Source organism: Heptranchias perlo, chromosome 19, assembly GCF_035084215.1.
Source record: "Heptranchias perlo isolate sHepPer1 chromosome 19, sHepPer1.hap1, whole genome shotgun sequence".
NCBI classification, from domain to species: domain Eukaryota; kingdom Metazoa; phylum Chordata; class Chondrichthyes; order Hexanchiformes; family Hexanchidae; genus Heptranchias; species Heptranchias perlo.
In genome coordinates this window covers 38,025,728-38,037,932 of record NC_090343.1, presented here as the reverse complement: position 1 = coordinate 38,037,932, position 12,205 = coordinate 38,025,728, and the positions used below count along the sequence as shown (strand labels likewise).

General features: G+C 43.9%; 1 protein-coding gene across 1 annotated transcript in view; it reads left to right on the top strand.

Moving 5' to 3' along the window:
• Nucleotides 1–683: 683 nt before the first annotated feature.
• ctnnbl1 (catenin, beta like 1) overlaps nt 684–12,205 on the top strand; it is a 220,812-nt gene continuing 209,290 nt past the window's right edge. Inside the window, exon 1 of the mRNA XM_068000628.1 lies at nt 684–798. Coding sequence (XP_067856729.1) covers nt 769–798 — 30 coding nt within the window. The 5' untranslated portion in view covers nt 684–768. The remainder of the gene's footprint in view (nt 799–12,205) is intronic.

Here is a 12,205-nt window from a genome sequence, read left to right as displayed (position 1 = left end):
GCAGGTGATTCTCTGGCTACGACTAGATAGATAAGAATGGAACCAGGCGACGGAGTCTCACCCAGCTGGATGACGGAGGAGAGGCGTTGGAAAAGGATGGTGTGGTCAACTGTGTCAAAAGCTGCAGACAGGTCGAGAAGGATGAGAAGGGATAGTTTACCACGGTCACAGTCACATAAGAAGTCATTTGTGACTTTGATAAGGGCCATTTCAGTACTGTAGCAGGGGCAGAAACCTGAATGGAGGGGTTCAAACATGGAGTTGCGGGAAAGATGGGCACAGATTTGGGAGGTGACAACACGTTCAAGGACTTTGGAGAGGAAAGGGAGGTTGGAGATGGGGCAGTAGTTTACAAGGTCAGAAGGGTCAAGGGCTCTGAGATCTTTGCAAAAGGGGGCGATGAGGGCAAATTTGAAAGGGAAGGGGACAGTACCTGAGGTGAGGGAACCGTTCACAATATCAGCAACATGGGGGCCAGGAAGGGAGGTTGGGTGGTCAGCACCGAAGAAAATGCCAAAACCCAAGTCCTGGTCCTTTCCCTGGCCCTCCTTCACCCTTTTGTGACTTAAGGCCAGCACCACATCCGCCTCCTCATCGGAGAGACAACCTGCGGGCGTTTGCGGCAGCCGGGGCTACGCGTTTACGACAGTTTGGTGTTGTTTCCGGCAGTGTGTCCAGTTGCTGTTCCCGTTTTTGCGGCAGTGTGGCCGGGGTCGGGTTTGAGTCATTGGCGGGAGCGCTTCTCCTCCTGTTGGTAATCGCGCCGATATGGATGTCGGGGAGTTACTCAGCTACCAGGTGAGGCGGCGGCGGCGGCGGTGGCGGTTCCTCCCCCTCCTATGCTCCGTGTAAATCCCCCGCTTCGGTTCAGGCCCCGGCGTTTCTCCGTTCTCTGTGAATGAGGCACGGTAGGCCGCAAAGCCTAGCGCTCGAGTTGTGACTGTCTTCCCAGCATAGTGGCAGGCGGAGATTACTGGCGGACACGCTCTCCCCTGCTTTAACTCGGGTTCAGACATGTGGTTTCTTCAGCTGGCAGTCTGAATAACCAGCTCCTACGGCAACAATCTTAAAACTAACAGTCACAGATGGGACTTTCCCCTTAGAACTAGTGCTTTAAACTCCCTTTCACAGAAGGTGTTTATAATCTTAAGACATGTTTCTGACACAACAATTCGCATTTTAACATGGTGCAAAGTGCCAAGGTGCTTTTCACAACTGAGCAGGGATTAGAAGAATTGAGGAAGGTGATGGACCAGGTATTTGGGGTGAGAGGAACCAAAGTGGTGGATTAAGAAGAGAATTTTAGAAAGCAAGATGGTAGTGGCCGAAAGCTTTTACATTGTTGCTTGAACAAAGGAAGGAGTGAACAGAAAGAACTTGCACTTTCACAACCCCAGGCCATCCCAAAGTGCGGTACAGCCAATTAAGAACTTTTTGAAATGTCATCACTGTTGTAGGAAATGCGGCAGTCAATTTGTGCACAGCAAGGTCCCACATACACTAACGTGATAATGACCTCAGTAATCCAGATGTGGTGATAATCTCCGGATTATTACCTGAGCCATGAGCAAATTGGCACAGGGTAAATCAGATCAGAGAGATGAATGCATGGCTCAAAGATTGGTGTGGGAGAAGTGGGTTTCGATTCATTGGGCACTGGCACCAGTACTGGGGGAGAAAGGGAGCTGTTCCGTTGGGACGGGCTTCACCTGAATCATGCTGGGACCAGTGTTCTGGCAAACCGAATAACTAGGGCGGTAGAGAAGGCTTTAAACTAAATAGGGAGGGAGGGGGGTGGGAGGGCTCAGGTGGGGCAAAGTTTAGATTGATAAAGAGAAAAGACAAGGAAGTAGTACAGGAAAGTGATGGGGGTAATGATAAACAGAGTGTGTCAGGAAGGGACCGAGCGTACAAACATAAGAGTGCACTAGCAAATGGGGCAGGGGTAGGAAAGAATGGTAAAAAGACAAAATTAAAGGTTCTTTATCTGAATGTGCGCAGCATTCGTAATAAGATAGATGAATTGACAGCACAAATAGAAACAAATGGGTATGATCTTGTGGCCATTACAGAGATGTGGTTGCATGGTGACCAAGGTTGGGAGCTAAATATTCAGGGTTATTTAACATTTCAGAAGGATAGCAAAAAAAGTAAAGGTGGTGGGGTAGCTCTGTTAATAAAGGATGAAATTGGTATAATGGTGAGAAATGATCTTGGCTCAGAAGACCAAGATGTCGAATCAATTTGGGTGGAAGTAAGAAATAGCAAGGGAAAGAAATCATTGGTGGGAGTAGTATATAGGCCCCCCAACAGTAGCTACACTGTAGGGCAAAATATTAATCAGGAAATAAGGGGGGCTTGTAAAAAAAAGTAATGCAATAATCACGGGCGATTTTAACTTTCACATAGATTGGACAAAACAAATTGGCAAAAATAGCCCTCAGGAGGAGTTCATAGAGTGTATTAGGGACTGTTTCTTCGACCAATACGTTGGGGAACCAACCAGGGAACAGGCCATTTTGGATCTGGTAATGGGTAACGAAACAGGATTATTTAATGATTTCAAAGTAAAGGATCCCTTGGGAAGCAGTGATCATAACATGATAGAATTTCACATCCAGTTTGAGAGCGAGGATCTTGGGTCTGAAACTACTGTATTAAACTTAAATAAGGGCAATTATAAAGGAATGAGGGTGGAATTGGCTAAAGTGGACTGGGTAAACAGATTAGATGGTATGATGGTGGATAAGCAGTGGCAAACTTTTAAAAAGATATTTTATGACTCGCATCAAAAATATATCCCTGTGAGGAGGAAAGACTCCACAAAAAGGCTGAACCAACCATGGCTAACTAAGGAAGTAAAGGATGGTATCAGGTTAAAAGAAAAAGCATACAACATGGCAAAGATTACTGGTAAGCCCAAAGATTGGGAAAACTTTAAAAACCAGCAAAGGATGACTAAAAGAATAATAAAGAGGGAGAAAATAAATGATGAGAGTAAACTAGCAAGAAATATAAAAACTGACAGTAAAAGCTTCTACAAGTATATAAAAAGGAAGAGGGTAGCTAAAGTAAACATGGGTCCTTTAGAGGATGAGACTGGGGAAATAATGGAAAACAAGGAAATGGCAGAGGAATTGAACAGATATTTTGTATCTGTCTTCACAGTAGAAGACACTAATAATATACCAATAATAGTAGAAAATCAAGGGTTAAAGGGGAGGGAGGAACTAAAAACAATCACTATCACTAGAGAAAAATTACTAGGTAAATTAATGGGTCTAAAGGCTGACGAGTCCCCTGGACCTGATTGCTTGCATCCGAGGGTCTTAAAGGAAGTGGCAACAGAGATAGTGGATGCATTGGTTGTAATCTTCCAGAATTCACTAGATTTTGGAAAGGACCCAGCGGATTGGAAAACCGCAAATGTAACGTCCCTATTCAAGAAGGGAGTGAGACAGAAAGCAGGTAACTATAGACCAGTTAGCCTAACATCTGTCATTGGGAAAATGCTAGAATCTATTATTAAGGAAGTAGTAGCAGGATATTTGGAGACTCATAATACAATCAAGGAGAGTCAACATGGTTTTATGAAGGGGAAATCACGTCTGACAAATTTATTAGAGTTCTTTGAGGAAGTAATGGGCAGGGTGGATTAAGGGGAACCAATGGATGCAGTATATTTGGATTTCCAAAAGGCATTCGATAAGGTGCTGGCATGGATAGAGGATTCGCTAACTAACAGAAAATAAAGAGTCGGGATAAAAGGGTCATTTTCAAAATGGCAGTCTGTAACTAGTGGGGTGCCGCAGGGCTCAGTGCTGGGGCCTTAACTATATACAATATATATCAATGATTTGTATGAAGGAACAGAGTGTCTTGTGGCCAAATTTGCTGATGATACAAAGATAGGTGGAAAAGCAAGTTGCGATGAGGACACAAAGTGTCTGCAAAGGGATATTGACAGGTTAAGTGTGCAAAAATTTGGCAGATGGAATATATAGTGGGAAAATGTGAAGTCATCCACTTTGGGAGGAAAAATAAAAAAGCAAAATATTATTTGAATGGAGAAATACTACAAAATGCTGCGGTACAGAGGGATCTGGGTGTCCTTGTACATGAAACACAAAAAGTCAACATACAGGTATTCTGGAAGGCAAACGGAATATTGGCCTTTATTTCTAGGGGGATGGAGTATAAAAGCAGGGAAGTCATGCTACAACTGTACAGGGTGCTGGTGAGACCACACATGGAGTACTGCGCACAGTTCTGGTGCCCTTATTTAAGGAAGGACGTACTTGCATTGGAGGCAGTTCAGAGAAGGTTCACTAGGTTGATTCCGGGCATGGAAAGGTTGCCTTATGAGGAAAGATTGAACAGGTTGGGTCTATACTCATTGGAGTTTAGAAGAATGAGAGGAGATCTTCTTGAAACATACAAGATTCTGAGGGGAAACGATAGGGTAGATGCTGAGAGGATGTTACCCCTCATGGGGGAATCTAAAACTAGGGGGCATAGTCTCAGAATAAGGGGTCGCCCGTTTAAGAAGGAAATGAGGAGGAATTTCTTCTCCCAGAGGGTCGTGAATCTTTGGAATTCCTTACCCCAAAAAGCTGTGGAGGCTGAGTCATTGAATACATTCAAGGCCGAGTTAGACAAATTTTTGATCAGCAAGGGAGTCAAAGTATATGGGGAAAAGGCGGGAAAGTGGAGTTGAGGTAAAAATCAGATCAGCCATGATCTCATTGAATGGCGGAGCAGGCTCGAGCGGCCGAATGGCCTACTCCTGTTCCTATCTCTTACGGTCTTATGGTCTTAGCTGGATGTAGGATAGAGAAAGGTCATAAAGGGATTTGTAATTGAGGATTTTGAAATCATTGTGGTTGGGATCAGTGAGGACAAGGGTGCTAAGTGAACGAGACTTAGAATGGGATGGCATGTGGGTGGGGGAAGTTAGCTTTTGTGTAGGAATGGAGACATTGCGAGGAGGGTATTCCAGTAGTTAAGCCTGAAGGTGTCGCAGGCGGGTGATTATTTGGAGGTAGAAATAAGTGATCTTGATTAGCTCCATGTGGGTTTGAAGCTCAGCTCGGGCGGTCCAACAGGACATCGAGTTTGTGTGCTGTTACGTTCAACCTGTGTGAGCAAGGGAGGAGATGGAATTGATTGGGGTGTGCAGTACCTGGTGAGAACTGAACAGGACGGCTTTACACTTGCCAGTGTTTAGCTAGAGGATGTTCTGGCTCAACCGTGACAAAGTTGGATAGGCAGTCAGAGAGCACAGCAACTGAAGGGGAGTCCAGGGTGTGAAAGCTAACTGCATGTGGATAATGTTGTCGAGGCACACTGTGCAACAGTTCTGCTCCCATGCCACTGACTCCATTCTAATTGGCCACATGTGGGCTGAACCAGACCATTCGCAGTTTTGGTGTCCTATTTGATCCTGGGCTGAACTTTGAACCTCCTATCCCATCCATCACCAAGGTGTTTACTTCCACATCCCAAACATTACCTGCTTTCGGCCCTACCTCAACCCCTCCGCCCCTGAATCCGTTATAAATATGTTTGTCACTTCTAAAATCTACTACTTTAATGCTCTTCTGGCTGGGCTCCTCAACCCTCCATAAACTCCAACTTGTCCGAAACACTGCCACATATATCTTGTACTAAGTCCCACTTACCCAGCACCGTTGGCCTTATTGACCCATACTGGCTTCCTATTCCCCAACACTTTAAATTGTTCTAGCCTCTAAATCCTTCCTTCCATCCATAGCTTTGCGCTATCCTATTTCTGCAGTCGCCTCCAGTCCTATATCCTGTCCCGAAGGTTCCATTCTTCTGACATCAATCGTTTGTGCATTCCTCCCTTTGCCCCACCAACAGTACCAGAGCCTTCAGCCGGCTCAGTCCTACGCTTCAGAACTATCTTCCTAAACCTCAATGCTTTAGAAGAACTTCCTCAGAACTCCTCTCTTTAACTTATCTGTCAGTCACCCGTCCTAATTTCTCCCTTTGTGGCTTGGTATCTGTTTTCCTTATGCTTATTTGTGAAGTGCCATGGGACATTTATTTCTCTTAAAGGTGATCTATAAATGCAAGTTAGGAACATAGGAACAGGAGTAGGCCATTCAGCCCCTTGTGCCTGCTCCGCCATTTGATAAGATCATGGCTGATCTGTGATCTAACTCCATATACCTGCCTTTGGCCCATATCCCTTAATACCTTTGGTTGCCAAAAAGCTATCTATCTCAGATTTAAATTTAGCAATTGAGCTCGTATCAACTGCTGTTTGCGGAAGAGTTCCAAACTTCTACCACTCTTTGTGTGTAGAAATGTTTTCTAATCTCGCTCCTGAAAGGTCTGGCTCTAATTTTTAGACTGTGCCCCCTACTCCTAGAATCCCCAACCAGCGGAAATAGTTTCTCTCTCTCCACCCTATCTGTTCCCCTTAATATCTTATAAACTTCAATCAGATCACCTCATAACCTTCGAAACTCTAGAGAATACAACCCCAATTTGTGTAATCTCTCCTTGTAACTTAACCCTTGAAGTCCTGGTATCATTCTAGTAAACCTACGCTGCACTCCCTCCAAGGCCAATCTGTCCTTCCGAAGGTGTGGTGCCCAGAACTGCTCACAGTACTCCAGGTACGGTCTAACCAGGGTTTTGCATAGCTGCAGCATAACTTCTGCCCCCTTGTACTCTAGTCCTCTAGATATAAAGGCCAACATTCCATTTGCTGTCTTGATTATTTTCTGCACCTGTTCATGACACTTCAATGATCTATGAACCCGAACCCCTAAATCCCTTTGGACATCCACTGTTTTTAACTTTTTACCATTTAGAAAGTACCCTGTTCTATCCTTTTTTGATCCAAAGTGGATGACCTCACATTTGTCTACATTGAATTCCATTTGCCACAGTTTTGCCCATTCACCAAATCTATCAATATCGCTTTGTAATTTTATGTTTTCATCTACACTGCTTACAATGCCACCAATCTTTGTGTCATCGGCAAACTTAGATATGAGACTTTCTATGCCTTCATCTAAGTCGTTAATAAATATTGTGAATAATTGAGGCCCCAAGACAGATCCCTGCGGGACTCCACTAGTCACATCCTGCCAATGTGAGTACCTTCCCATTATCCCGACTCTCTGTCACCTTTCGCTCAGCCAACTTCCTAACCAAGTCCATACTTTTCCCTCGATTCCATGGGTTTCTATCTTAGCTAACAGTCTCTTATGTGGGACCTTATCAGATGCCTTCTGGAAGTCCATATAAATAACATCCATTGACATTCCCCTGTCCACTACTTTAGTCAACTCTTCAAAAAATTCAATCAGGTTTGTCAGGCATGACCTACCTTTCACAAATTCATGCTGGCTCTCTCTGATTAACTGAAAATTCTCGAGGTGTTCAGTCACCCTATCCTTAATTATAGACTCCAGCATTTTCCCCACAACAGATGTTAGGCTAACTGGTCTATAATTCCCTGGTTTCTCTCTCTCTCCTTTCTTAAAAAGCAGAGTGATATGTGCAATTTTCCAATCTAGAGGGACAGTTCCTCAATCTAGAAAACTTTGAAAGATTATAGTTAGGGCATCCGCAATGTGCTCAACTACTTCCTTTAAAACCCTGGGATGGAAACCATCTGGTCCTGGGGATTTGTCACTCTTTAGTGCTATTATTTTCTTCATTACTGTTGCTTTACTTATGTTAATTTTATCGAGTCCCTGTCCCCGATTCAATATTAGTTTTCTTGGGATTTCTGGCATGCTATCCTCTTTTTCGACTGTAAATACTGACACAAAGTAATTGTTCAACATATCCACCATTTCCCCATTGTCAATGATAATATTCCCACTTTCAGTTTTTAAGGGGCCAACACTGCTCCTGACCACCCTCTTTTTCCTAATATAACTATAAAAGTTCTTCGTATTGTTTTTGATATCCCTTGCGAGTTTCTTTTCATACTGTCTTGTAGCCCTTACTATCTGTTTTGTGACCCTTTGTTGATCTTTGTATCTTTCCCATTCGCCAGGATCTGTGCCATGTTTTGCCTTTTTGTATGCCCTTTCCTTATGTCTTATACTGTCCCTTACCTCCTTAGTTGTCCATGGCTGTTTTTTTTGGCAAGTAGAGTTCTTGCCCCTCCGGGGTATAAACCGATTCTGTATCACGTTAAATGTTTCTTTAAACATTTCCCGCTGATCATCAGTCGTTTTACCCATTAACAGATTTGCCAAGTTTACTGTGGACAGTCTCTCTCTCATCCATTGAAGTCGGCCTTGCCCAAGTCTAGAATCTTAGCAGCTGATTCACTTTTTTCCATTTCAAACACTACAATGAACTCTTTCGCGTTATGATCACTATTGGATAGATGTTCACGCACAGTTAAGTCGTTAACTAAATCTGGTTCGTTACTCATTACTAAATCTAGTATGGCTTGCCCCCTTGTTGCCTCTTGGACATACTGCTGCAGAAAACTATCCCGGACACGCTCAAGAAATTCGCTACCTTTCTGACAGTTGCTAGTCTGCTTTCCCCAATCTATGTGAAGGTTAAAGTCCCCCATTAAGACCACTATGCCTTTCTTACATGCTTGTCTAATCTCTGCATTTATACAATCTAGCACTTCAGAGCTGCTGCCAGGGCTCCTATATACAACTCCCACTATAGTCTTAGATCCTTTCCTATTGCTCAATTCAACCCATAGTTTAAACCTTCCCCAACAGCACTAGCAAACACCCCCGTGAGGACATTGGTCCCGGTCCTGCTCGGGTGTAACCCATCCCGCTTGTACAGGTCCCACCTTTCCCAGAACTGGTCCCAATGTCCCAGGAATCTAAATCCCTCCCTCCTACACCATCCCTGCAGCCACGCATTCATCCTGTCTATTCTCCTGTTCCTATACTCACTAGCACGTGGCACTGGTAGTAATCCTGAGATCATTACCTTTGAAGTCCTGCTTTTTAATTTATCTCCTAACTCCTTAAATTCACCTTGCAGGACCTCATCCCTTTTTTTTACCTATGTCGTTGGTACCAATATGGACCACGACTACTGGCTGTTCACCCTCCCCCTCCAGAATGCCCTGCAGCCGCTCCGTGACATCCTTGACCCTATCACCGGGGAGGCAACATACCATCCTGGAGTCACGTTTGCGGCCGCATACCATCCTGGAGTCACGTTTGCGGCCGCAGAAACGCCTATCTCTTCCCCTTACAATTGAATCCCCTATCACTATAGCCCTGCCACTCTTCTTCCTCCCCTCCTGTGCAGCAGAGCCACCCGTGGTGCCCCGAACTTGGCTCTTGCTGCTTTCCCCTGATAAGCCATCTCCCCCAACAGCATCCAAAGCAGAATATCTGTTTGAGAGGGAGATGGCCCAGGGGACTCCTGCTGTACCTGCCTAGTCCTTTTACTCTGTCTGGCGGTCACCCATTTCCTTTCTGCCTGAGTAATCTTTACCTGCGGTGTGACCACCTCATTGAACGTGCTATCCACGATAGTCTCAGCATCGCGGATGCTCCACAGTGAATCCACCCGCAGCTCCAGCTCCGAAATACGGTTCGCCAGTAGCTGTAGCTGGACGCACTTCCTGCACACTTAGTCACCAGGGACACTGGTAGTGTCCATGACTTCCCACATAGTGCAGGAGAAGCATATCACGGGTGCGAGCTGTGCTGCCATGACTTGCCTTAGACTCTCAGACTCTCCTCCTGCTCGAGGTGTCTCCTTTTATACTGTGCTCACCTTTCGGACTCTCCTGCCTCACCTGTGACGTCGCACAGTAGTTTTCTCTTGTTGCAGGTCTGCTGCTGCTTTTATTCCCCAATCTCAGTCTTCTATGCTCCGGTCCACTGCCGCTCTGGGGAAAAAAGTTAGGAAAAGCAAGGCAAAGCAGCACCTCCTTCCCCCACTTCACCAAACTCCCACACTTACCAAACTCTCAGCAATTCACTCTGTCCTGCCGCACTCCGTCTTGTTATAACAAGGTCCTGAAACACAATGCAATTCTCAATCAAGTGATTGAAGTGTGTTTGTAACATTTCGTAGTGCTTGATATTCTTAAATATTGTGTAATGTACCTCTTTGATATTCTTTAATTCATCATGTCAAATTTCTCCCAGTACTACCACCATTCTAGTGTATTATCTGTAGACATGACCACAGTTTGGAAGGGCAAAATTTATAATTGTACTTCTGGGTACTTTTCACAGTTCAAGTGAATATTTAGCGCATGGAATTGGAGGCAACCTATTGGCTTGGATAGAGAATCAGTTAGGAGGTAGGAGACAGAGAGTAGGAAGATTTAATTAAAAAAAAAATCTTCCTTCAGTTTACTTAGGAAGAGAGTAGGGATAATGGGTATGGACTCAAATTGGCAAGATGTGACTAGTGGTGTCCTCCAGGGATCTGTACTAGGGCAGCAGTTTTTCACTATATTTGTAAATGACTTGGATGAAGGAATGGAGAACCGTATATCTAAGTTTGCTGATGACTCTAAGTTAGGTGGCACAGTAAATAATGTAGATGGGAGCAGAAAGTTGCAAAGGTGAGTGGGCAAAACTGGCAGATGGAGTTCAATGTGGGAAAGTGTGAGGTCATCCACTTCGGGCCGAAGAACGATAGATCAATATATTTTCTAAATGGCAAGAAGCTAGGAACTGTGCACGAGCATAGAGATTTGGGGCTCCAAGTAAAGAAATCACTAAAAGCTAGTGGACAGATACAAAAAATTATTAAAAAGTCTATGACCTTTATCTCAAGAGGGCTGGAATACAAAGGGGTGGAAGTTATGTTACAGCTTTACAGAGCTCTGGTGACACCCTGTCTGGAGTACTGCATTCAGTTCTGGACGCCGCATCTCAGGAAGTTATTGACCTTGGAGGGGGTGCAGCGCAGATTCACCACAATGATACCAAAATGAGCTAAAAGGGCAGGTTGCATAGACTAGGCTTGTATTCCCTTGAATATAGAAGATTAAGGGGTGATCTAATTAAGGTGTTTAAGATGATTAAAGGAGTTGATAATTTCTCTATATACCCTATGTCCTCTGGTGGGAGAGTTCAGAACAAGGGGGCATAACCTTAAAATTAGAGCTAGGCCATTTTGGGGTGAAGTAAAGCTCCTCTTAACACAAAGGGTAGTGGAAATCTGGAACTCTTTCCCTCCCCGCTTCCTAAAAAAATGCTGTTGAGGTTTGGTCAGTTGAAAATTTCAAAACTGGGATTTTTGTTAGGCAAGGGTATTAAGGGTTACGGAACCAAGGCGAGTAGATGGAGTTAAGATACAGATCAGCCATGATCTAATTGAATGGCGGAACAGGCTTTGGGGGCTGAATGGCCTACTCCTGTTCCTATGTTCACATTACGTGGAGATGCCGGTGATGGACTGGGGTGGACAAATGTAAGGAATCTTATAACACCAGGTTATAGTCCAACAATTTTATTTTAAAATCACAAGCTTTCGGAGATTCACCATTGTGCTTTACAGACATCTTAGTGACTGCACTGATATTAATGTGTGATACTTTTACATAATAAAAAGCTGTTACATTTTACTGAAATCCTAATGATAGCATTGATCTGACAGTAGTGAAGCTTTTGGAACTCAAAACAAAAGTACAACCGGTCTAGATTCAGACAGACCTGCCATTTTTGCAATTCATAATAGGCCAGATTTTGCTGTAGCAGGGCATCAGATGGCATCTGTTAGATTTGCCCCTGCACCCTTGAGCTCAAAAAATTTTTGCCCACGAAGTTGCTGAAAGTGTGAACTGATAACAGTGCAGCAAAGTAAAGAGAGCAACCAACAGAGTATCTCCTTAACCAATGAGATTTGAGGATTGGGAATAAACAGAGGAAGGACTGAGAAAGGGGGTGAATTAAAGGGGGTGAATTCAGTGTCAAATCAGGTACAGAAAGAGAAATAGAAATAAAGATTGGATTAAGAGAGAGAGAGAGAGAGAGAAAAAGGGACAGGAAGGAAAAATAAGAAAAGAATTTAAAATTTAAAACTTGATATTTTTAAAATCTCCAAAAACAATTCACAATTTGAAGGAATGAGACTGCACACTTATAATAGTTAATTTTTGGTGTTGGAGAGATTGATTAGCAGTCATTAACACTTATCACATCGTTAAAAGGATACTTACGCTTGTAATTACTAGTCCTAAATATCTGCGGCGGATTTAGTT